The sequence below is a fragment of the Peromyscus maniculatus genome, chromosome 7 (genome assembly GCF_049852395.1).
Source record: "Peromyscus maniculatus bairdii isolate BWxNUB_F1_BW_parent chromosome 7, HU_Pman_BW_mat_3.1, whole genome shotgun sequence".
Lineage (NCBI taxonomy): Eukaryota > Metazoa > Chordata > Mammalia > Rodentia > Cricetidae > Peromyscus > Peromyscus maniculatus.
The window spans coordinates 109,693,546-109,716,567 of NC_134858.1; the positions used below are offsets into that span (position 1 = coordinate 109,693,546).

The following is a 23,022-nucleotide window of genomic DNA, read 5'->3' on the forward strand; positions in this document are numbered from 1 at the left end:
GACAACTTGACAGCAAGATCGTATAACCTGTTTGCTAATGACCTCAAACTCTAAGGACAATGTAGGTGTGCTTAGCTAGTAAACTGTGTGTGTGTGTGTGTGTGTGTGTGTGTGTGTGTGTGTGTGTCCATGTTCATGTATGGCTATGGGTGCACATGTGTACATATGCATGAGAAATCAGAGGTCAATATTGGGTGTCTTTGTCTGACATACCTCCAGCTTATGATTTGAGACAGGGTCTCTTACTGAACCTGGAGCTTACCAGTTTGGCTAGACTGGCTGTCTAGGAAGCCAAAAGGGTCTTCCTAATTTTTGTCTTCACAGCGCCGGGCCTACAGGTACTCATCACATGCCTACCTTGCTGTATGGGTCTTGAGTATTTGGACTTGGTTCCTCATGCTCAGCAAGAATTTTACTGACTGGGTTGTTTCCACAGTAAACTTTAAAAAAGGGTATCAGATTGCAGAAGCATTTAACTTAGGGAAAACAGGTGAAAAAATAAAGAAAGTTGCTTGGAGGGAAGGACTGTCAGTCAGGCATGAGACATTTACACCTACTCAATGACTTCACAGTCAGCCCAGGCCATGCATCCAGTGTCATCTATAGCTGAACAGGAAAACCGCAGAACCCATGAAAATTCTGTGTGTGCACGTGTGTGTGTGTGGGTGTGCACGTGTGTGTGTGTGTGCACGTGTGTGTGCGTTATGCATATGATACAGTACCAGGGGGAAGTGCTGTGTTGGCGACACAGGCAGGAGATGCTGGGCAGGGAAAGAGACCGCTGGATACTGCACAGACTGAGAAGACGGCTGCAGGCCCTGGACAGACTGGAGGGAAGAAAACACTGGTCAGGAGACAGGAGAGTGCGGGCCAATAATGACACACTTAACAGCTTCTTTAGGATCACTCATTGCAGAGAGGCAAATCAACCACACAGGCAAGCCTAAGGCTATGTATGCCAGAGCCGGGTAGCCTTGGTCTCCAGGAAGCTCAAGAAAGCACGCCTTTACAAAATCAGTGCTGGGCACTTGATGTGTGTTAGATGCTCTGGACCTACATACCTTGTTCAAGGACTAAGAAGTAAAAGCATATAAAAAGGAGGCTCACCCAGGGAGCCTGCTCAGAACACCAGGTTCTGTTGTGCCTCCCTAGGGAAGGAGGCATCTCGGTACCTTTCTCAGGAGCCCAGGGATGAGAATCCAGGTCATTTGCAACTTGGCTGATCTGCTCTTCTCACTGAGGAAGAGCTCAGCACTGATTCTACAGACATGAACATTTGATCTGTGATGGGTAGGAATGAATTAACTCAAAGTCCAGGAAGGGATTATAAATTGCATCTGTAGCTTTACATCGGACCTAAAACACTGTCCATTCATTTTCCCTAGTACCTACTCTCACTCAGTAGACACTTGAACTGGGTATAAGCTCATAATATTGTGTCAACCAATGATTGTACTCTGGAAGATTTTCCCCCCAAAGCCTGATGGGTAGTGAGTCTCCACAAGACATCCTGTCTCCAAGATGGATTGCTGACCTGACGCCTAGGCAGCTCTCATCTTCCATCCCTTCTTCTCCCTCCTTCCAGCCAGCTCCTCACCTGAGTGACCAGTGGCCCTGCCATCTGGGGCTGTGATGGCTGGACCTGCTGCTGAGGCTGAGGTGATGGCTGCTGTGGGGGCTGCTGGGGCTGCCCACCAACAGTGCCACGCAGCGTCTGCTGACTTCCAGGAGGATTATATATTGCAGGAGTTCCATCCGGGTTCACAAAGGGCTGACCTGAAATGAAGCCGTACAGAGCCTGGCTCAGATGAGTGTCTCACTGCTTTTCCTGCAGATAAAAAAGCACTCTCCTAGACACCATTTTCTCTGCAGGAAAAAAAAAAAAAGCACTCTCCTAGATCTCTGAAAATACCCTAAAGTGAAAGAGTGTGCAATAGGAACTCAAGACATGGACCCTGCTCCAAGGACAATGAGTTACTGCTTGTGACCCAAACTAGTTTGAACTGGATGACTGGGTGAGAATGTAGTAATTTAAGAAGCCACAAATAAATTCACCTCATTCAGGGAGATTTGGCAAGGTAAGGAAAGTGTGGAAAGTGGAAGCCAGTAGAAAGCAGTCTTCATGCAGCTCCAGGGTTTGCCCCTGTGTCTCACAGCCATCAGGGAGATAATTTACACTGAGCAACAGCAGCTACTTTCCAGTTACACAACTCTGACTACATCCAGTCACAAGCTATCTGCCAAAACACTGATTTTGCTTCTTTCTACTCGGTCTGGCCACCGAACAAGAATTATTACAGTCCCACAAATGCATACACAAAGCAAGGGAATAAAACGATTCATCACTCACTTCTCTAAGCACACACAACCTGAGGTTCTTTGTTATTTTACTTAATTAGTCAATGAACAAGTTTCCCCATAGCATTTTCTTACATGCTTAGCTTTGACCGATCCCTCATCTCTCTTATGCTCATCCCCACTGTACCCTCCTATCCCCCTTAATCCCACCTCTAGTTACAAATTACATGCATTGTATTACCTCACCCACCTCCCTCTCTTAAAATATCATTTCTCACATCTCATGGGTCCTTTTCAGTTGCCAGACATCTACCCACACTTACTCCCACATAGATATGTACATATTACAAGTGAAAGCCAGGTCCACATGAGAGAAAATATGCAGCATTTATCCTTCTAAGCCTGGGGCTTTACTTAATATACTTTTTCCCTGTTCCATCCATTTTCCTATAGATTTTGTAATTTTGTTTTTCTTTATAAAGTTTTATACTTCTAAAGTGATGTGGTCCTAGCCTGGGAGACACAGTGTTACGACTTGTGACCAAAACTATCTCAGGCTGGATCCAAGCTCACAGAACCATCTTTTGAGATAATGGCATGTTCACTGTGATGGTGTTGGTTGCTTAGTGACTGTGTGGCTTTGAAGCTTAGGAGGCTCACAAGAAGGACATGGAAGTGAGAGTCATGCTGTGGAGAGTGGAAGGCAGGAGTTGAGAGAATGGGACATGACAGGTAAAGAGAGAACACATTTCCAGTGTGGCAGGCAGGAGCCTTGCACACAGATCTGTCAACAGCCCTGTGGATATGCGTTCTCATTTCCACCTCAGCAGAAATAAAGTTGGACTCAGAGAGACCAGGCAACTTATTTGGCAAAATCAACAACAACAACAACAACAACAAATAAACAGTAAGGGAAAAAGCCCTCAGGAGGTGCCTCTGAGTAGTGAAACTCCAAATCAGTTTACCTTCCCAATGTAACTGACTTATCAGAGTATACATGAAGTGTTCACAGCACAACCTGAACCATGACTGTAACAGTGAGAACTGAAAGACATCGCCAATGCACGAGCATCCAGGCAGGGAAGGTGGAAGCCATGGCAGCTGTACTGTCATGCAGGGTCACAGCAACATTGGCAAAACAGGAGGGGAAAGAAATGGTACAGGAGGAAAGCGACTGCTTCCCTTTCCCATACCCTTGCAGCCCCGTGGGGAAGAGAGAGCTGAGGTGTATGCTTCTCTATGAGATGGACTCAGAAGCACACTGCAAAAACCTAAGAAAAATGCCTAAAGGGAGAAAGACGCCCTGGACAAGTGCTGTGCTCTGGAGAGAAGCCCTCCCCACTGGGTGTTGGCAGACAGTGTGAGGAGAAAGTTGAGCTCCCCTGTAGCACATATCCCAAACCTGAGTCTGTGCATTTTACTGAGTACACAAGGCTTTCGGGAGCATGCTTATTCAGAACTAGAAGCATCATATACAGGAACCCTGCCTTGACAGTCTTACTCATATATAGGCAGAATAAGCTAGGATTGGCAGTCTCATGGGAGAGAATTTAGCCAACAAGAAGTGAGCAGGAGAGAGAGCAAGATAGATAGGAGAGGGGAGATAAAATTTAAAAACTGACTCAGAGGAAGCAGAGTATTCCAGGTGGGGAGTATACACATGACCCCCATAAGACAATGTACTGTTATGAAATAGGAGCAAACAAATTAACTTGGAAACTTGAATCATGGCATATTAACAAGTATACCTTGCAGGACTAAGGAAGTTATGACAGTAGTCTCATAATGAAACCACTGACTGCTACAGAGAATAAACCAGGAGTACACTCACAGAAAACATGCTGATTAAGTTGAGTGATTTCTTTTTGGGTTTGGAACAATGGGACATAGAATCTGTCCAAATTTCTGAATGCTAGGATTATAGAAATGCACCACCAGACTCACCTAACATTTTTTTAAGTTCTTAATGTTCCAGGAATCTGATTTTGTTGTGGAATATTTGTACACTGTATGAAGATGTATTACTGTGATTGGTGTAATAAAAAGCTGAATGGTCAATAGCTAGGCAGGAGGTATAGGCAGAACTTCCAGGCAGAGGGAGAAACTGGGAGGAAGAATCTAGGTGTGCAATTTCATCAGCAGAATCAGAGTAAATCAGATGTGCCTTACTAGCAAGAGGCAACCAAGCCACGTGTCAGAATGTAGATTACAAAAATGTATGTGTTAATTAAGTTATAAGAGCTTATTGGGGAAAAGTCTATGTTAAGACCAAGCCTTCATATCAATAAGTCTCCAGGTCATTACTTATGGGCTGAAGGTCCAAAGACAGTCTGCCAAGAAGGCTTACTGCATGATTCTTACTATTTCCATTTAGTTTTAGCTACATTTTGTTATTTGTTATGAATTTTTTTCTTAAAAACTAAGTTTTTTTTTCTAGATTCTAGACATGTAATCAATCCATTGTTCTCCAAAGCCAGCAATCTGGAAAAGGCTAAAAAATTACTTCAGTTTAAAAACATGTCTATCAGACTTTTGAGTGTTCTCACTCAGTTTTCTTGTAACCCCAATGCTGGGGAGGTGGAGTCAGGAGGATTCCTGGGGCTCCCTGGACAATGAGTTTAGGCCAGTCAGGTGAGCCTCAGGCCAATGAATGACCTTGTTTCAAAAAGGAAATGAATAGCCACTGAGGAAATATGCTTGCTGTTTACCTATGGTCTCATAGGACACACACACACACACACACACACACACACACACACACACACACACACTCACCCCCCCCACATTCACCCACACACATGGACCTACACCTGCACAAACATGTGTACCTATATGAACACTTACCCAAAGTACATATATATGAACATACACTAGCTCTCTCACACACACAGGTGAATGGATCCTTTTTTTATGACCTAGCTTTTAGCCACCATGTCTGAGACATATGAAAATCTACCTATAATTCCAGTTAGCATATGACCCCAAATGCTCAGATGTCCTTTGTGATAGATAAACTCTACAATCTCGGCTTAAAATGTGATCAGCGCACCATGGTGCAAAGAAAGAGAAGGCTCAGAATAGCTGCCTACGAGAGTCCTAATGATCCCTGAGATAGAGATGCCTGGGCCCAAGGGCAGGAGAAGTAAAGCACCAGTTCGGTGCCCACCCAGGAAAGGGGGCAGAGCTGAGGGAAAGCCACTGTGGTTGCCAGAGAAGAGAACCAAAGAAACTTCCCAAAGACACCTGGGCCAGACGGCTGTCGGCTTTCAAGTCAGGCGACAGTAACTCCTCTGTGTCTGACGAATTCCATCAATCTAGATACCAAAATTACACTGATACAAGCAATTAGTTTGAGTGACAGCTGCTGCAGACTGCAGGGGAAAGAAAAGCCCGGCTGGGCCTGAGCTTATTCAGTCTGATAGAAGCGACGGGGGCAGAAGCCTCAGGAGCAGGCCCAGTGGGCCACAGCATGCACATTGGGCACAGGGAGGAAATGCTTGATGTCGGAGATCGGCTGGAGTGCCTTTAGTTCAAAGCAGGGGAAGAGAAAGGGACTGGATGTAAAATACACATTTCTTTCAACCACATAATATCAGCAAGTTTTCCACAGTCCGCATCAACATATCAGCTACCATTTCAATATTAGGTAATTATTGGATAATTACATAAGGCAGAACACTTTGTTATTATTGCAGGAAAGCAAAAAATAAAAAAATACATTTAAAATAACTGACTATAGGGCAGTGAGCTGGCTCAGCAGGTAAAGGTTCTTGCCACCAAGCCTGATGATCTGAGTTCAGTCCTAAGGATCCCCACAGTGGAGGGAGAGACCTGACTCCCACGGGTTTTCCTCTGCCCTCCATAGGCACTGTGTGCCATACTTGTGTCCCCGAGTAAGTGTCAGGAAGTAAAACAACTGCAAATGCCCCTCCCTAGAAAGAGTTATAAATATCTTAGTAACAAGGGAACAAACACAAGGAAAGTCACATAAGAGAGAAAACTGTCATCAGCTCTTGAAACCAAGGCACGTCTGCTCTCCACTTCAAAGAACGGTAATGGGGCAGCTTTCGTTTTCCTACTGTGTAGAAGGCTATGTATGCAAATGTTGACAAATCCTGTAGGTAAGGATTAACTCAGCCCTTACAAGACATCTTGACAGACAGTGCACCAACATTTCAGGGCATGTTTGAGAACAATGCAGGAGCACTTTGGATAAACAGAAGCTGGGAATCCTGGTGAAATTCTAGGATTGTAGAAGCCCAGGAGGAGCATCTGAAAGAGGGTACTAAGAGCTTCTCCAGAGTGAGGACCTCCCCAAATGCTGCGCCCTTACACAGTCGTGGTTTTGCACACGATGAAGAGAAAGCAGTGTGACAACACATCAGCTGGAGTGTGAGTGAGGCTGCCTGTGGGTGTTTTCAGATCGCAGTGAAGCTTCTGCTAGACACACCCAAAGGAAGCTGGGGTCCAGGACAGCTGAAGGAAGATCACGGCAAAGATTCTGGACTTGCCTGGCAGAGACAGTCACTTTGTGGCTGCCCACTCATCTAGGTCCCTGAAAACAGCCAGGAGGAATCAAAAGGGCCCGAGTGAGGCCGAATGAAAGACGTCTGTGGTCAAGACAAAATTCAAATCTCTGGGGGCTCTGGGGGAGGGTTCAGTAGGTAAGAGTGCTTGCCAAACAAGTGTGAGGACATGAATTTGAACCCCTAGCACCCATTCAAAAAGCTGGGGTGGTTGCATGTTTGCATTTACATCAGTACTTTGGGAGGTAGAGACAGGAGGATTGCAGCAGCTTGCTGGCCCCTAGTCTAACCACAAGCTCAGGGAGAGAGAATGTCTCAAGGGAAAAAAGTGGAGATCAATAGAGTAGACATCTGACATCCCCCTCTGGCTTCTGTCCACCTGTGGGTACACACACCACACACATGTACCCTCCCACACACATACCACCTTGTACTCCCATATACACAGGAAATTCCTCTATAGCTGTGGCTGTCCTTGGGGAGCCAAAGGAACACACTGGAGAGTTCTTAGTATGCCTTATGTCTAAGACATGGCAAAAGTTTAGTCATTTATACAAGCAAAGGATGTTCTACTCTGTTTCATGCAGTAGACACATGAGTAGGACACACATGTACCACACATCCATCAGCAAATCAGACAATAACTTGTAGGAGTCAGTTCCTTCCCTTTGTATGAGTTCTAAGGATGAAACTCAGATGGTCAGGCTTGGAAGCAGGCACTTTTGCCCATTGACCCAATCTTGCAAGCTCAGCCAATTCTAATTTCATACATGGAGCACATTCTTAAATATATGGCATTGGGTGGGAAATCACTCTACTATCTAGATAAACACATGTGATGGCTGGTAGATATTATTTCACCAGTAACCATCCAGTACTTGTATTGTACCTAGAAGTCTGTCACTCATTCTAGGGATTTAAGAATTAATTAAATAAAAGTACAATCTTTCCCCCACAATCTGATTTCAAATATGCTAACAAGGGAACTTGCCAAGGGCATGGGAAACAAGGTACCATTGGTGCTTAACATGAAAATACTTGTGCCATGTGCTTGGGAAGGCATGAAGAGAGATTTCTCGCCCATGGTGACAGCAGCAAAGGATCGGTTTCAGCCCAGAAGACATGGAGTACAGTAGAGGCCATGAAAGAATCATATGGTATGTATTATTTATGTACTTACAGGCACACATATACATACCACCGAAAGGTGTGCAGTATGTATTACATACTTTAAACACATGCATGTATTTTGCTTTTATTAGTTTTCATGTGTATGTGTGCATGTGTGTGTGTGTGTGTACATGTGCCTACATGTGTATATGTGTGTGTGTGCCCACAGAAGTCAGAGATGTCAGATCCTGTGGAGGCAGATTTACAGATGTTTGTAAGTAACCTGACTTGAGTGCTAGAAACCAAACTTGAGTAGTCTGCAGGAGCAATGAGTGCTTCTAACCACTGAGCCATCTCCCCAACCCCGCATGTACATGTTTTCAATCAATGGAACTGAAGGCACTCTAGAAAGAAGAGATATAATTTCTTTTTTTTTATGTGTATGTGGTATGTGCATACTTATGTTTGCAGATATGTGGGCACAGATGTGTGTGCGCACACTCACGTGTGTGTAAGTACAAGTTCATGACTGCATGTGCTTGAGGAGGCCAAGGTGGATGTCAGGAGTATTCCTCAATCACTTGCCCCTTATTCAGTGAGACCAGATATCCCAGTTGAACTCAAAGACAGTTTGGCTAGTCTTGCTAGCCAGTGTGTTTCAGGCATCTCCTGTTTCCATTTTCCCAACTCTCAAAGTGCAGGCAAACTTCCACACCTTCCAGGCAATCACAGGCATTCTAGGGATCCTCACTCCTGTCCCTGGCTTGCAAAACTAGTACTTTAACCACTGAGTCATCTACCTCACTGGGAAACGTGATTTCTCACTGCCCATCACTCAGCTGTACTATAAAATACAATAACTGTGTATTTTCCTGAGGGATGTATCTGTCAGAGCAGACTAAGACCTGTAGAGAAGCCATTCAGCAATGCCTTTCCTCTAGTTGAAAGCCTTTCTCAAAGAGAGATGTTTTGATAACAGCATTAAGTGACTCCAGCCAATAAATAAGAATCAGAATTTGGCATCAGCAGAATTCTATGTCTTTGCTAAATAAGTGAGATTACATATGATAATATATACACAAATGTAAAGCCATGCTATCATTGCTAATAATATTCTACAAAACATACTGCTGTGTCTTTTTAAAGACACTCTGAAATTCTGCTTAAAACAAATCACACACACACACACACACACACACACACACACACACACACACACACACACACACACAAACCCTGAAAGTTCCGTTCCCATTCCTTTCTGCAAGCCCTTTATCTAATCAACAGCAAAAGCTATTCTCCAACAATCAGATCATCCTTCAGTCAGAGAGCAGAGTAGGGGATATGATATTGGTGTCCTTTAATTTCTCTTATGAAGCTTACAATAATCCCAAATAAAACCGGAGCCATTCAGAAATGCTCTTTAGAAGAAGCCAGTCAGAGGCTTTCAAGTGGCTTTTGATAAAATGATTATGGTTTCTGTTCTCTCATACTTACAGCACTTTCAGAATGTCTCCATCAAATCCCGTGCTCGGAGAACAGGCCATATGCTTTATGAGGACACGCAGTTACTCCAGAAGCTCTTTTACCATAGTTCTCATTTTGCACTGAGGGTCCTAATTGCCAGAACCACTCTCTGTGTGAGCAGACCCAGCCAGATAGATCACTCATGTGAGATGTTCAGCTGTTGTAGTTTCAAGCTTAGATAACTGAAGTAATACTCTACATACCAGAGCTAAACTGCAGACTCCTTTCCAGAGAATTCCATTCTCTTAATGTTAAGTGTGCCAGCATAGTTCCAATAATATTCTGGACTCCCAGCTCTCTGTGGTGGGGGAACTTTGGTCTGTTTCTTGGGGAGGCTGGCACACTTCAACCAAAAGAGTCCTTTTCCCTCCTGAGACCCTAAAGAGTGTTGACAATGAGGTCTTGGAGGGGACTTAGGCAGATTTCCTTCAGGCTTCTCTTCAGTTTATCTACTGAGGTTGGATCCTCAATGTCCTAGGTTTTTTATTGTTAACATGGAGCTATCTAGTCCCCTAGGGAAATTGGCTATTCATCATGGAATGAGCCATAATTATGGAAGGGACAGTTTCCCAGCCCTACTATAAGTAGACTGGGTCTATTTTCCCCACGAGGAGCTATTTAATGGCTTGTCATTATTCTCTTTATTTATGTGGGTTCTTCTAACTCTGCAGGAACTGGGTAAAGTTCTATAATCTTCTATAATCAGGGAGCTGGGGTGGATCCAAGGGATGCCTTGCATTCTTTAATGCCATTGAGTGAAAAAATATATCAGATATAATACTGAGCATTAAGTGTGAGAAACACCAAGTTTTTGGTGGTATGTCCTAGCTCAGGACACTGCTGACTCTGATCTTAGGTCCTCAGAATGGGATAAAACTCTCCATAGCCAAAGAAGAAGGGACCCAGAGAAGGGGATGCTGCCTCAGCTGCTGCCTGGTGTCCTCTTCTTCTCCTTCGTCCTCTCCTTCTCTCCTCCTCCATTTCCTCCTTCTCCTCTCCCTTTTCAGGGCTTGGAATTAAACCCAAGGCCTTAGTCATGTCAGGCATGTGATCTACCATGGAGCTCCAGCCCTAACCCTTGAGAAAGGGTCACTCTTGGGACGTCTCTGATTTATATGAATGTTGATGCATTTACACATATAGCTGTAATCCAGACATCCCCAAAGTCACCACTAAGTAGTCCCCACACTCTGTCCCCTACTCAAGAATTTTTCAGAAACCTTAATAGTAAATTTCAATTATCAAACAGAAGAACAAACCTTTAATAACTCATGTCCATAGTAGAGCAGGGGAGGACTGACCTGTGTGTGGATTAAGAAGGATGCTTCCAGGTGGGATACCAGTTGCAGTTTCAAGTGGAAGGAGGATGTAGCTGGTGCTGCTGGGAGTGACCTGGCCCCCCATTCCATTCTCTGAATAGGGCATACAGCCAGGAGAACCAGCTGCCACACTAGAGGTCAGGGCCGTGCTCTGCAGAGGCGGGTGAGTGCGGGACAACGATCCTGAGGAGCCTGCGCTGCTGGAAGACTCAGAACCTGGCAGAAAGAGAGGAATCAACAAAGCATTTGGTACCCAGAGAAGTAGAGAGATAATAGCCAGTCATCAAAAGGCTGATTGCTTCATAAAGGGACATTGGGGAGTTTGAGATATGTGCTGAAGGATAGGGTTAGCCAGTGTCTATTCCACATCTTGAGCTTGTATTTATGGAAATCTTTTTTTCCTATTTCTCAGATATGCCAATTTTTCTAGAGAAGGGTGGATTAAAGACAAACATCCCTTCAATATTTGCATGTACAGTCTAGAAGCTAAACTGGTACATGGGACTCAAGCTACGCCTACAAATTCCCATCTCTTGAGTATTTAATGCTATGTGAAATACTTCTCTTAGTGAGACTGATAGGAAACAGGGACAGGGTGGAGGACAAAGAGATGTCAGTTTGAGGGGTCTTAGGTCATGATATCCCATGCATGTTTCTGAAGTTCCATTTCTCAAGCCCCCATGCAGCTAAATTTGAAGGGGACTTTATAGAAACTGATATTTATCCCCATATAAGTAGAGAAGTGGACAATTTCTGTTGAGAGCGCAGCATTGCATGAGTTATTTTTATTGATGTTGGAGAGCGAATCCAGAAGAGCTGTAGCTCTGAACTAAACCTGTAGCCACAACAAATTAAAAATAAAATAGTATTTCCTATAAGGAAAGGGGTGACTTAGGAGAACAGGTACAGAATCGGGAGTTGAGGAGAAACAGCTACACGTGGATTCTAACATCTTTCCAACCTTCTGACTGGGAGCAACTTTCAATGTCATGGAAATAATCAGTTTCATGATGGACCATAGCTTCAGATTGTGAGTCCAAATATTTGTGCACAGCCATGAGGAAATAGACTGATACAAAATTAGCCACAAAGCCAGTGAGTGTTAGAAGCTCTTTAAGGTTAGCTTTATTGTTTGCTTGGGCCAGTTTGTGAGCCTTGGTCATCTGGAACAGGTACAGTGATAGTCTACACACATGCGCCATTGAAATACCTGACTAAAAATGAACATTCACAGGAATGATAAAAGCACAGGGTGAGAAGTGTTCCAAGGTTCAAATCATATTGAAATTGTTACTTAAAGACTTAAGAGTTTTAGGTTCCAAGAGTTTAAAATGGTTTTGGCTTCCTTTTTCCAGGGGCTTAAAGGAAGGTAGGGCAACTATTTAAACACTATGTTGGTGTGACAAACACCATGCTTAGCACTGTGAGTGTTCTAGTTTCTATAGAAATCTGGTGCTCGAAATCAGAATGGGTCCCAGGTTTGTCAGATACATTTTCCAGAGCCTGATTATTGTGTAGGAGTGATCTGAGTCCAAATGAGGCAACCTGACTTCCCATGCAGTCTAAGCTCTAAGCCTGCAGGCCACACATCCAGTTCACCAGTGTCGCTCAAGTGGCAGCCAGGTAGTGTTGGGCCCTGACCAAGCTTGGCCAAGTTCTAGAAGATGCTAGATACAAAGTTAGTCCCAGAGGGGTGCGTAGCAGCTTCCAGGAAGCAGGAGAGGGAACAGACAGCAGGACAGCTGGAAGAGAAACTCGGTGTACCCTCCCCTCCAGAGAGATTTGGAAGAAGAAAAGGGAAATCACAAAGCAAAGCAAAATGCAGAAGTAGGAGGTATGGGGCAGAAGGGTAAGCACAGGAAGAAGGGGCCTCAGCTCCAGTCTGCACTAACACACCCCAGCTCTCCAGGAAGTGCTTGTTGCTTCAACCTCAGAGCTCTCTGCTGCAAATCCTTCAGACTGTCTGGGAGCAAGATGGGGGAGATGGCATCGTTTCCCATACTTGACCAAGTTTCAGACAGACTTCTTTTTTTAAATCTCATTTTCAGAGTGTTTCTGTACCTTTAAGACGTAAATCCCAGTTTCTTCTTACTTTACAACACAGGTGGCCTTTCTTAGATGGGGGAGCCATTTTCACAAAACATTGCAAGTAAGTGAGGGGCTAGATCGGCAGGAACTGAAGGTTGGAATTTTACTCTACACAAAACAGGAAACATTTGGATGCTTTAAAATATTAGACTGACTTGAAGCTATTGTGCTTAAAAAGCTGAAAAAGTAGAAAAAAAGGAGGGGAGAAAGAAGAAGAAGGGAAAACATGGAGAGAAGGCAGAGGACAATGCAGAAGGAGAGAGAAGAAGTGACAGAGGAGGAAGATAAAGAAAAGAGAGTGGGTGGGAAGGAAGGAAGAAAAGGAGGTAGGAGGAGGAAGATTAACAAAGAGGAGGAGGAGAAATTGGAGGAGACAGAGGGAATGAAGTGCTCTAGCTGCTCAATGAAGGCAGACAAACAGATGGACACACACACACACACACACACACACACACACACACACACACATGAACATTTCCCCAGTGACCAACCTACAATATACAATGTAAAACTTCCTTTTAGTTCCATCAGGTTATTTTTGTCCACAGTTTTATTGACATGTATTTTATGTACCATACAGTTCATCTTTTATAGTGTGGAATCTCATATATTTTAGTATGTTGCTGAAGTAGTACAAACACCACTACTGTCCCATTTTAGAACATTCTCATTATCCTAAAGGAAGTCAATAGATTTTAGTAGTCACTAGTCAATTCCAAATCCTTATCCTAGCTCTACATACATAATGCCTGATCTAAAGCCTGCCTTTATAGGTTGCCTGTTTGGATATTTTTCATAAATACAATCGTAAAACATGTGTAGACATCTTCCTTGATGGAGTTAGAATAAGGCTCAAGGTACATATACACTGTATTATGCATCAAAACTTCATTTCTTTTCTTCATTCGGCTCTATTAAGGTCAGAGTGAAAAATTAAAATCATAGAGTAGATATATGTATGTATGGCATATACTGTGAGGCTGGTTCTGATACACTGTGAAATGATTAAATGTAAATAATTACCATAAAATGTTAGTCATCAAGAAAAATGGTATTCTCATACTTTAGCTGCAGGCCATGGAGAAGACAAATTGGAACTGAACTGGAGAGTCCCTTCCTGCCCGCCATCTTTTTATAGTATTAGAAGGCACTATACAGGATGCTAACAGAGAGAAGATATCGAGTGCCCTACCCAGTTCCTCATCCTGTGTGCTATACTACCAACACACCTGGCAAGATGTACCAACTTGTGTAACAGTGGCATGACTACCATGAAGTAACCAACCACTTTGTGGTTAGATTTGAGATTCACTCCACAGGAGGAAATTACTTCTGGTACTGCAGACATGGGCAAAAGCATGAATAAGTAAATAATAGTGTTCTAACTAATAGTGTTCTGTATCCAAAACTTCAAATCAAGGTGTAAGGGATGATAGAACTTACCTCAATTAGTACAAATTAATAATCACATCTCAGGGATGACCTCATCATAATGACCAACCTCCTCTCTATCATCATTGAGCACTTTCCTCCTCTCATCCCAAGTCACAAAAGTCTTGTTTCTTAATTAATAACTCTAGAAAATATTTCTAGATTCAAAGGGGGTCAGAGTTCAGCAGAATTATCTAAAACTTCTAAAATTATTAGGAGAAAGAAAATACCCAGGCTCTTCCTTGCAGTAACCAAAATAAAGAAGAGGAGGTGGTGGAAAGATGATGTATTTTGCATTTGAACTAGAAAAATCAAAAGTAGGCCATTAAAATTAATATAAGAATATCAGAAACAATTCTTGGAGGTTGACATGGAGTCAGCAGCAAAAGTGAATGACATCCAGAAAATAAAGTCATGCAGACACTCCAATTATAGAAGTGAAAGCATGTCTTATGTCTATAGAGAGGTTATTTCAAAGTACAGATGGCTGCATCAACTGTTACCTGGAAACTTGCTAAAAAGGCAAATTGCTGGGCTCCACTGGACACCTTGACACTTACTGACGCAAAAGCCTTGGAGGAGGCATGCTCTGTGATGTAACTAGTCTTTCTGTCTCGGATTATGCCGAAGCTGAGAACACCCATCGCTGTGGCACCCAACAATGGGGGAGAATGACGACCAGTGTGGTCTGTCAGAGGCAGAGCCAGAAGTGTATGCCTAAGCTCAACCATACTGCCAAGCCCAAGGGGACAACAAGGCTGCAGTGCAAGGGCCATCACAAGAATGCGCCCAGGGTCAGTGTGACAGCAGCATCCTCAACCCCCGTGGACTCGTGCTGGGCTTCTGGCAAACAGCTCCAGCCTCCAGCGACTCCCTGTTTGCACTCAGTAATTTGCTGTGTGCTGATGCAGGACAATGTCTCCAGCATGGAAAAAGTCTATCACCTAGAAAGAGCAGGAACCTACGCAAGGAGAAGAGCAACTTCAACATCCCATTTTCAGAAAGCACATTCGGTCTCTGAAAGACCTTAAAAGTTTTCAGCTCTGCTACAACAATGAGAAAATACATCGGAAACCTGTGCTGAAGCTGATCACAGCCAAACTGGCAGGTTTACTTCATCAAACCATCCTGGGAAGTTTTAAGATTGTTTTGACATCCTCTCTTGATCTCCTTAAAAAAAAAAATCCCTTTCTCCTCCCCATGCCTGCACCTTGACAAGCTTTCGAAAGCAGACACTTAAACTGAAAGAAGAAAAAAAATGTCTGAAGCTCTTATAATCGCTAATGGTTCTCCAAAGAGTGTGGCGCTTTAACATCCTTGAAGTGTCTTAAATGCTTCCGAAGAGCTACGCTTTGGAAGTGACAGGGGTTTGGTTCGTGGAAAATGGTGATTAATTTTAAAATGGTAAGAGCTCTTTTGGGGTGCTGGAATTTTTAAGTGCACCATTTAAGGCACTTGCTTTTTGCTTCTTAAGAACTAAAACTATTTAACCTTTCTTAGTTTACCAAAGTTCAAGTGCACCGCAGTGGTTTGTGTGGATTTCAGATGCTGTGATAGTGTGATAGGAGGGCAATTAATTAGAGTCAGAATCAAGAGCTTAACAGAGCTCTCAGGAAGAGGGCACCCACCCACCTGCGCTCTCCAAGGAACACCATGATATGTATATACTAACAGCTCTGAATAAACGCTATTAATTTGCCTTCTATGTAGGAAAACATGAGATAATTTCTTAGGAGGAATTTGTCAACAACGTAATTACGCTAAACTATCAGCATAAGGGACCCACATTTTGTGCAAACTCCTTCTCTCCTGCTCAGCATGAACCTGGAAAAGCAGTCAGTGCAAGGCAGCAATGTCTAAGTCTCAGCTGGGGTTCTCCATCCTCTGCCTAGATCTTCAACTCCTGGACCCCAGTCCTGATACCTCGGGCCTTTTGGAATCACAGTTCAAGTCCCAGTGACAGTTCAAGTGTCAGTGCTGTATTCCCCCCCCATCCTTGTGCCTGCACACATGTGCATGTACATGCGAGTGAGCATGCGCACACACACACACACACACACACACACACACACACACACACACACACACACACACACACTCTTTTTCTGAGTGTAAGAGTCAGAAATCAATATCTGTTATTATTCCTCAGGCATCATCCACCATCCTCCTGACACACAGTATCTCTGTCCTGGAGCTCACTAAGCAGGCTAGGCTGCCCAGCTACTGAGCCCCAGGGATCCACCTGTCTCTTTCTTCCCACTACTGAGATTACCAGCACAGGCCACTTTCTGGGTCTGAGAATCAAATTCCAGTTCTTACACTTGCACAGTAAGCAATTCACAGATGAAGCCAGTCTTCCCGGCTGAGAGTCTGCTCTTCTGGAGTGAAACAACTTGTGATTCTACACATTCTAAAGCTATGGTTCAAGTGAATTTTCTAGGTCACTCATCATCACTTCCAAAGCACTTTGCATGTTCCTTAAGTTGTCTATCTTAAAATATCACTGTTCCCCCAGAGGAAGAATAATGGAGAAATCATAAAGAAACAAAAAAAAATTACCTTCACTTCTCAGTGAAGTTTGGAAACACTAAACATTTCAGAGATTGGCCTTCCTCATCTGCAAATTAGGGACACAAACATCCCATGGCCATAATAAATGTAAATGAGCACTGATTGGGCACTTGGGCACTTGCAACATGCCAGTTACACAAATTGCTTTGCATATATTGAAGCTTTTTGTCTTCCTAATAACCATTAAATGTGGGGATGTTATCATTTATATACCTCAGAGGAGGAAATAGGTACATATTGTAAATAATAGCAGGTCCAGGATCAGAGGAACAGTGTGCTAATACAGGAACTGAATCTATTACTATTATAATGACCTTACAAGGCAGTTGCAATGGGTATGTCATAGCATTACATTTAAAAACAGTAGCTAATTTTTGTTAAATGGTTGTCATCTGTATTTGCTAAGGTAATCATTTTAAAAAATGGTGTCATTTAAACTTTAAATAAGTAAACTGGGTTCCAAGAACATCCTGTGATAACATGTGTTACCAGTAAGGAAATTAAGCAGTAAGCTTAATGATGTGTTTAACGTTTGTGGCTAGCTAGAAAGACACAGCAACCCACTTAAATACACCTTCTGATTCCTAGAATGGAATGGAATTCATAATCCTGCCACTAGTTAATTCAAAGTCAAAAGAAATGGAGAGCATATGGCCTGTGTAGAATCCAAGAAGCACCAGGGCAGGGGTCCGTTCGGTAATACCTACCTGTTTTGGATAGTTTCCCAGCACTCCTGGTACTGGATGTACTGTCGCCCCTGGTCAGCACCGTGATGCCCCCAAAACTTGCTGTCTTGGTCATGGTGGGCTTCAGATTGCGGTTGGAGCTGTCAGAATCTGTGCTGCTCCAGGCCCGCTGCTGGTCGGACCACCTGAGCTCGGTCTCTGAGCTGCTCTGCCGGCTCCCAGAAGTTCTTCCAGAACTGTCTCTGTTACCCCTGCACAGCCATCAGAGAGATTCATGGGGACAGAGTTATGCATCATGATGGGGTGGGTGGGCACAGGGGCCCTTAGTGGAATTGTCTCCTATATTCTTCTCGTTGACTCTTTAAACAGACCCCCCCCCATACACACACACCTTCAACAGTGTGACAATTACCTGAATGACATAAAGACACATACATATGACACATGGCACACATTATACATGGGAAAACCAAACCTAGAGACACCATGATCCCTCTGCCAGTGAAGGAGACACAGTTGAGGACAAGTGCTATAAAATATAATTGTTAGCTTCTCTCTCTGAGAGGAAAGTGGGTATGCTGCCCTGACTCGAATCAATAATGAATTCATATTCAGAAGTAATTATCATCTTACATAATTCTAAAAATAATTCCCAGGAAAGAAGGTTTTTTTTTTCTTCTTTAGCATTAGGTAATTGGCCTTGGAGAAAAGCTATTTATTAATTCATTTTCTAACTTTATGTTCTGTGTGATATCTTTGTTCAGCAAGATTTTGACAAAAGAGCTATCACAGAATTACCATATTAACACACACTAAGAATTTGCTTTGAGAGTTTGGCCATAGAAGTCTAAGGAAACAACTTGTTGCCCTTCTTGGGTAGAAAAGTTTATGAAAACACCAGAGCTGACACTACTTTGGCATGAGGTTTTCCAAGGGCATCAGCGGAAATTTCAAATGTCTCTTGAAGTGAAAGCATGCATTCATTCAAAATGCAGCTAATATAATGAAAGCTAACCAACAGCTAAAGCTGAATTTCGAGGACTCCAGAGTTTCTTCAAGGAATATGCAAATTGTCACATGTTTTGTGAGGAAATTTGTAGTTTCATTGGTTCCCAATCTCCTTAAGGAATACCTTTGTGCGTGTTTACAAAGTTTTTGCTTTTTTTTCCCCTGTGGAAATAATGCATCATTAAAGTACCCTGGAATTCTCCTGGGCCCTAAATGAGTGAAGGGGACATTAGTCACAGATAATAAGTGTAATTGTAACCTCACATCAGTATGGGATGTGATGCAATCAGTGCTTGAATCAAATCTCAATCCCCAGTCAGAAGCTCTGTTTAAAAACAGCCCTTTTAAGGCAACAATGTCCTGGGGAGCCACTAGCAGTGTGTGTAGATATCTGATAGAAATACTCTGGCCAATGAGCAGAAGCAGCACCCACGTTTTAGCTCCTGTTTCAACGTATGAAACTTTGGTTTGTGTCTGGTAAGATTAAGAAGGGAAATGGATTTGAGAATTAGTCAGGGCAAATAGGAGCTTTGAGAAGAAAGGGAGGGGTTGAATAGAGAAATCATAGAATATAAAGCATTTTCATGAGGCATTGGGGATGAAAATACCCCTCACCAATGTTTTCTTCCAATGTCTATTGTCAGGATCTTGGGAGTAGTTGGTTTCAGAAGTGACAGGCACCAAAGAGGAGACATAATATATAAAGGAAGTTGCTCACCAATGACCAGGTGCCTTTAATACATACACTCTTAGAAATGTAAGGAAGCTATTGGAGCTGTTGTACAGAAATTGGTTCTCCAGTCCAGTCTGTTCTTCAAAAATCCAAGTTCAACTATTCTTTTCTTGTATAATTCTGATTATGTTGACCCATCTTTGACAAAGTACAGCCAAACCATTCCTTAACAACTGTGAATGAACCAGGAATGGGACAATAACTTCTTCTGTAGATGATCTGGGAGATTCATTGTAGGGAAACATTGGCTTGAAACTCTGGGGTGCTGCACCTGATCCTCAACATGCTGAATGAGGCAGAAAGAAACCCTCCAGATGGGGGCGATCATTTGTTCCATCACTGACCCTTCTATTTGTGACTTCTGCACCTCCATGGCATGAATGTAGACTTGCAAGAGTGCCAGTGTGGCTGAGAGTGTCTTCTCAAAGGATGAGACGTTTATTTTTCCTGGATTGTAGTTGACACCCTTTGGCATGGCAGAGATGTTTCTAGCAACTCTATGAGCTCACCAGAGTTGAACTACATCCCCTCATTCACAAAGTGACCTAAGATACTCTTCTATGATACCAGCTCAACTCATCATCCTAAGCCAGGATCTATGCATTTTTTAGAGGGGGGAATTTAAGTTTCTGCTTCTAGGAGATCCCATAAATAGAACTCAAATTAAGATGCATAATTATTTATGGTTTCTAGATTACAAGTATAAATATAACTCTTATTTTTCTATCTATTGGCTATTTATCCCAATAATAGCAAACTGGGTTCTAAAATGAATTCTAAGTCTATTTGGAATCATAAACATTACAGAAGAGCACTTACTCAAATGCTTTCTCACTTTTTAAAGTTCAGCTTGGTCTTTTCTAACCAACCTCTAGGAAAATAATGGCCACTGAAGCTGGTCCTTTTGTAGATAACTAGTATTCTATTCCACAATAGTCATAAAGCAGATATACATTTTATATTCCGTTTCTCTGCTTATTGATAATTGCTTATATTTTCCTTCATTTGTGAAAATTATGTTTTTATTTTCTCCAAATGAGGGGTAATATGTACTCAGAATCACCTTTACAAGGCTCTATGTGTCCTGAGTTTCTTGGACTTAGTGACTGGGGTAAGTGATGGGTTCCATATTGCGATTGCTTCCCTGATTATACCACAGCTCTGCTACAAGGTAACTTGGGAGTTGTGTCAAAGGAATTGGCTTTTTAAAGGTTTGTGTCTAAGCTGTATTACAAGGTGTGTGAGCTCAGGGTTTGGGCTTCCAATGGAAAAATTCAAGGTCATTCTCTTAAACATTTAAAAATGAAAGGGGGGAATATCTAATAACGTGCAAGGAACTTGCTAGAGCAGTGTTCAGCCTAGGAAAGTTAGAACTGAGAAAACAAGGTCCCACTTCTCTTTTTCCACTAATGCTTGATGGAAAAAGAGACCTCCACTAATGATGAAGATCTCAGTTCAAACTCCTAACAAAAGGCTTAGCAGAAGCACACAGTTAGTCCACTTTTCTTCTTTTTTGAAATTGTTAGTAGTTTGTTTGGTGTTTCAGCTTTCTTCTAACAGAGTTGACCCCTGTATTTAGAAATGTGTCCATACATACACAATAGATACTGACTATTTGAAATGTTTTATTATAGTTGGTGTGTGTGCATGTACTAAGTCATGTGTGTGTGTGTGTGTGTGTGTGTGTGTGTGTGTGTGCATGTACCAAGTTCTGTGTATGTAACTCATCAGACAACATACAGGAGTTAGTTCCCTCTTTCTACCATGTGGGTCCTGGGGATTGTACTCAGGTCATCATGCTTAGTAGTAAGCACTTTTATTCCCTAAGTCATCTTGCAGGACCAGATAACGAATGTTTTTAATAACAGTTTACAGCTGTCCTTATAAAGCATGTCAGGCAGACATTTAATACAGTGGTGGAAAATGGGGATGGTTCGTCTGCTCTCACAGAGGTGTCAGCCTAACATAGAACACACATAAAAAAATAGTAATTAATTCCTTTCCCTCACTCCACAGATCTTGGTTTAAAGTGTCCATTATAATCGAAAGAAACCTCATAATTTCCTTTTAGAAATTAAGTAGGTGCTTAAGATAATATTTGAAAACCACCAGCCACCCTAACAGAGTTATCATCAATTTAGTTTCTGGTATTGGGAATGTACATATATTTGAAACCTTTCAGAGAAATTTTAACTCTGCTTAATATGTCAAAGTGGGTTTGAAAGTGTTCAACCAGTTTAAACATAGAATCATCCATGTGGAGATACTTCTGAGAAGAACCCAGAAGGAGGACACACAGAATTACAGCTCCCCAGTGCTACTTCTCACCCTGTCCAATTGTGTATCAAATGCTACGAGAAGAGAACTGAACAAATTTTATTCCATGAACAGAAATATTGCATACTAACACTTATATTTCACACGGATTCTGCCACATTATCTGAAAACACAGTTTACAAAAGGAAACCATACCAACCGAAAGAGTTGTCTTTTCTTATAGGTCTCATTGCATATGTGAACGCCTTCTTGGAGCCTACTGGGAATGAAAAACATGATGTTTATGACACGAAGACTAAAGGTATGCAATGCCCTGTGCGGAATGGGTGTGCACTTCACCGCAGCACACCTTGCTTGTAAATCAATCCCACATATTAGGATTTATCTGTGCGGTATTCAGGTTTGTATGAATGAATTCGTGGCAGCATGTAAGGCTGTCACCCCTATCCTATGCTAGATAGAGGGGTAAGGGAGAAGTGTGGACACAGAAAAGGGCATACGAGAGCCTGGTAGACCCAGGATAGAAATTTATTAGACACATTTGTTGAGATTTTCCTTAAGAAATCTATAAAATTATTTGTTAATCATTTGGATTCATGGGAAATACAAATATTCCAGAAGTAAGTGTCCAATATACAATTTATTTTTCCTGAAGGGACATTCAATTTGCTATTTCCTTCTTGGACTATCAGGACATGTTCATATAGGCAATGGACATATATGACCAGTTATTAGAATGTTGAATATGATCCAACTTGAATATCTAGGGCATTTAAGAATCTGTGACTAGGATTAGGGAATATTTTAGGGAAATGATCAGTTAGATGACTGAGAAATATGTTTCCATGGAAGTGTACTGTCTATACTCAGTGTCTCTGGTATGGATGTAAAATTTTGAAATGATTCAGGTCATCACCCAGGTAACCAAATTATGGACTCTCAGTTTTCCTAAAAATGGGAAATAGGTGGCTCAGATTGTTTTAATTTAGAATGAACATATTTTACCTTTTTTTTTTCCACCTGAAAGATGTGATTCTCTCAACATTGCCTGTGGTGGTATTGTGTTCCCCAAAATATTGTGCATCCTAATAAACTTATCTGGGGTCAGAGACAGAACAGCCACAATATTAAACATAGAAGTTAGGCAGTGGTAGCACACACCCTTAATCCTAGCATTCCAGAGGCAGAAATCCATCTGGGATCTCTGTGAGTTCAAGGCCACATTGGATACAGCCAAGCATGGTGACTCACGCCTTTAATCCCAGGGAGTGATGGTAGAAAGCAGAAAGGTATATAAGGCGTGAGGACCAGAAACTAGAAGCATTTGGCTGGTTAAGCTTTCAGGCCTCTAGCAGCAGTTCAGCTGAGACTCATTCTGGATGAGGACTCAGAGGCTTCCAGCCTGAGGAAACAGGATCAACTGAGGAACTGGCAAGGCGAGGAAGCTG

General features: G+C 42.5%; 1 protein-coding gene across 14 annotated transcripts in view; it reads right to left on the minus strand.

Annotated features, from left to right (window-relative positions):
• Arpp21 (cAMP regulated phosphoprotein 21) overlaps window positions 1–23,022 on the minus strand; it is a 169,217-nt gene that overhangs the window by 62,009 nt on the left and 84,186 nt on the right. For 7 of the 14 annotated variants that reach the window (XM_076577223.1, XM_042281815.2, XM_076577224.1 and 4 more), the window contains 5 exons: window positions 21,774–21,833; window positions 17,578–17,807; window positions 10,763–10,996; window positions 1,598–1,776; window positions 723–827 (listed from right to left, as the gene is read on the minus strand). In XM_076577223.1, the coding sequence (XP_076433338.1) occupies window positions 723–827; window positions 1,598–1,776; window positions 10,763–10,996; window positions 17,578–17,807; window positions 21,774–21,833 (808 nt within the window). Of the gene's footprint in view, window positions 1–722; window positions 828–1,597; window positions 1,777–10,762; window positions 10,997–17,577; window positions 17,808–21,773; window positions 21,834–23,022 lie in introns of those variants that run through there. The other 7 variants (XM_042281831.2, XM_076577222.1, XM_042281832.2 and 4 more) reach the window with 3 other exon arrangements.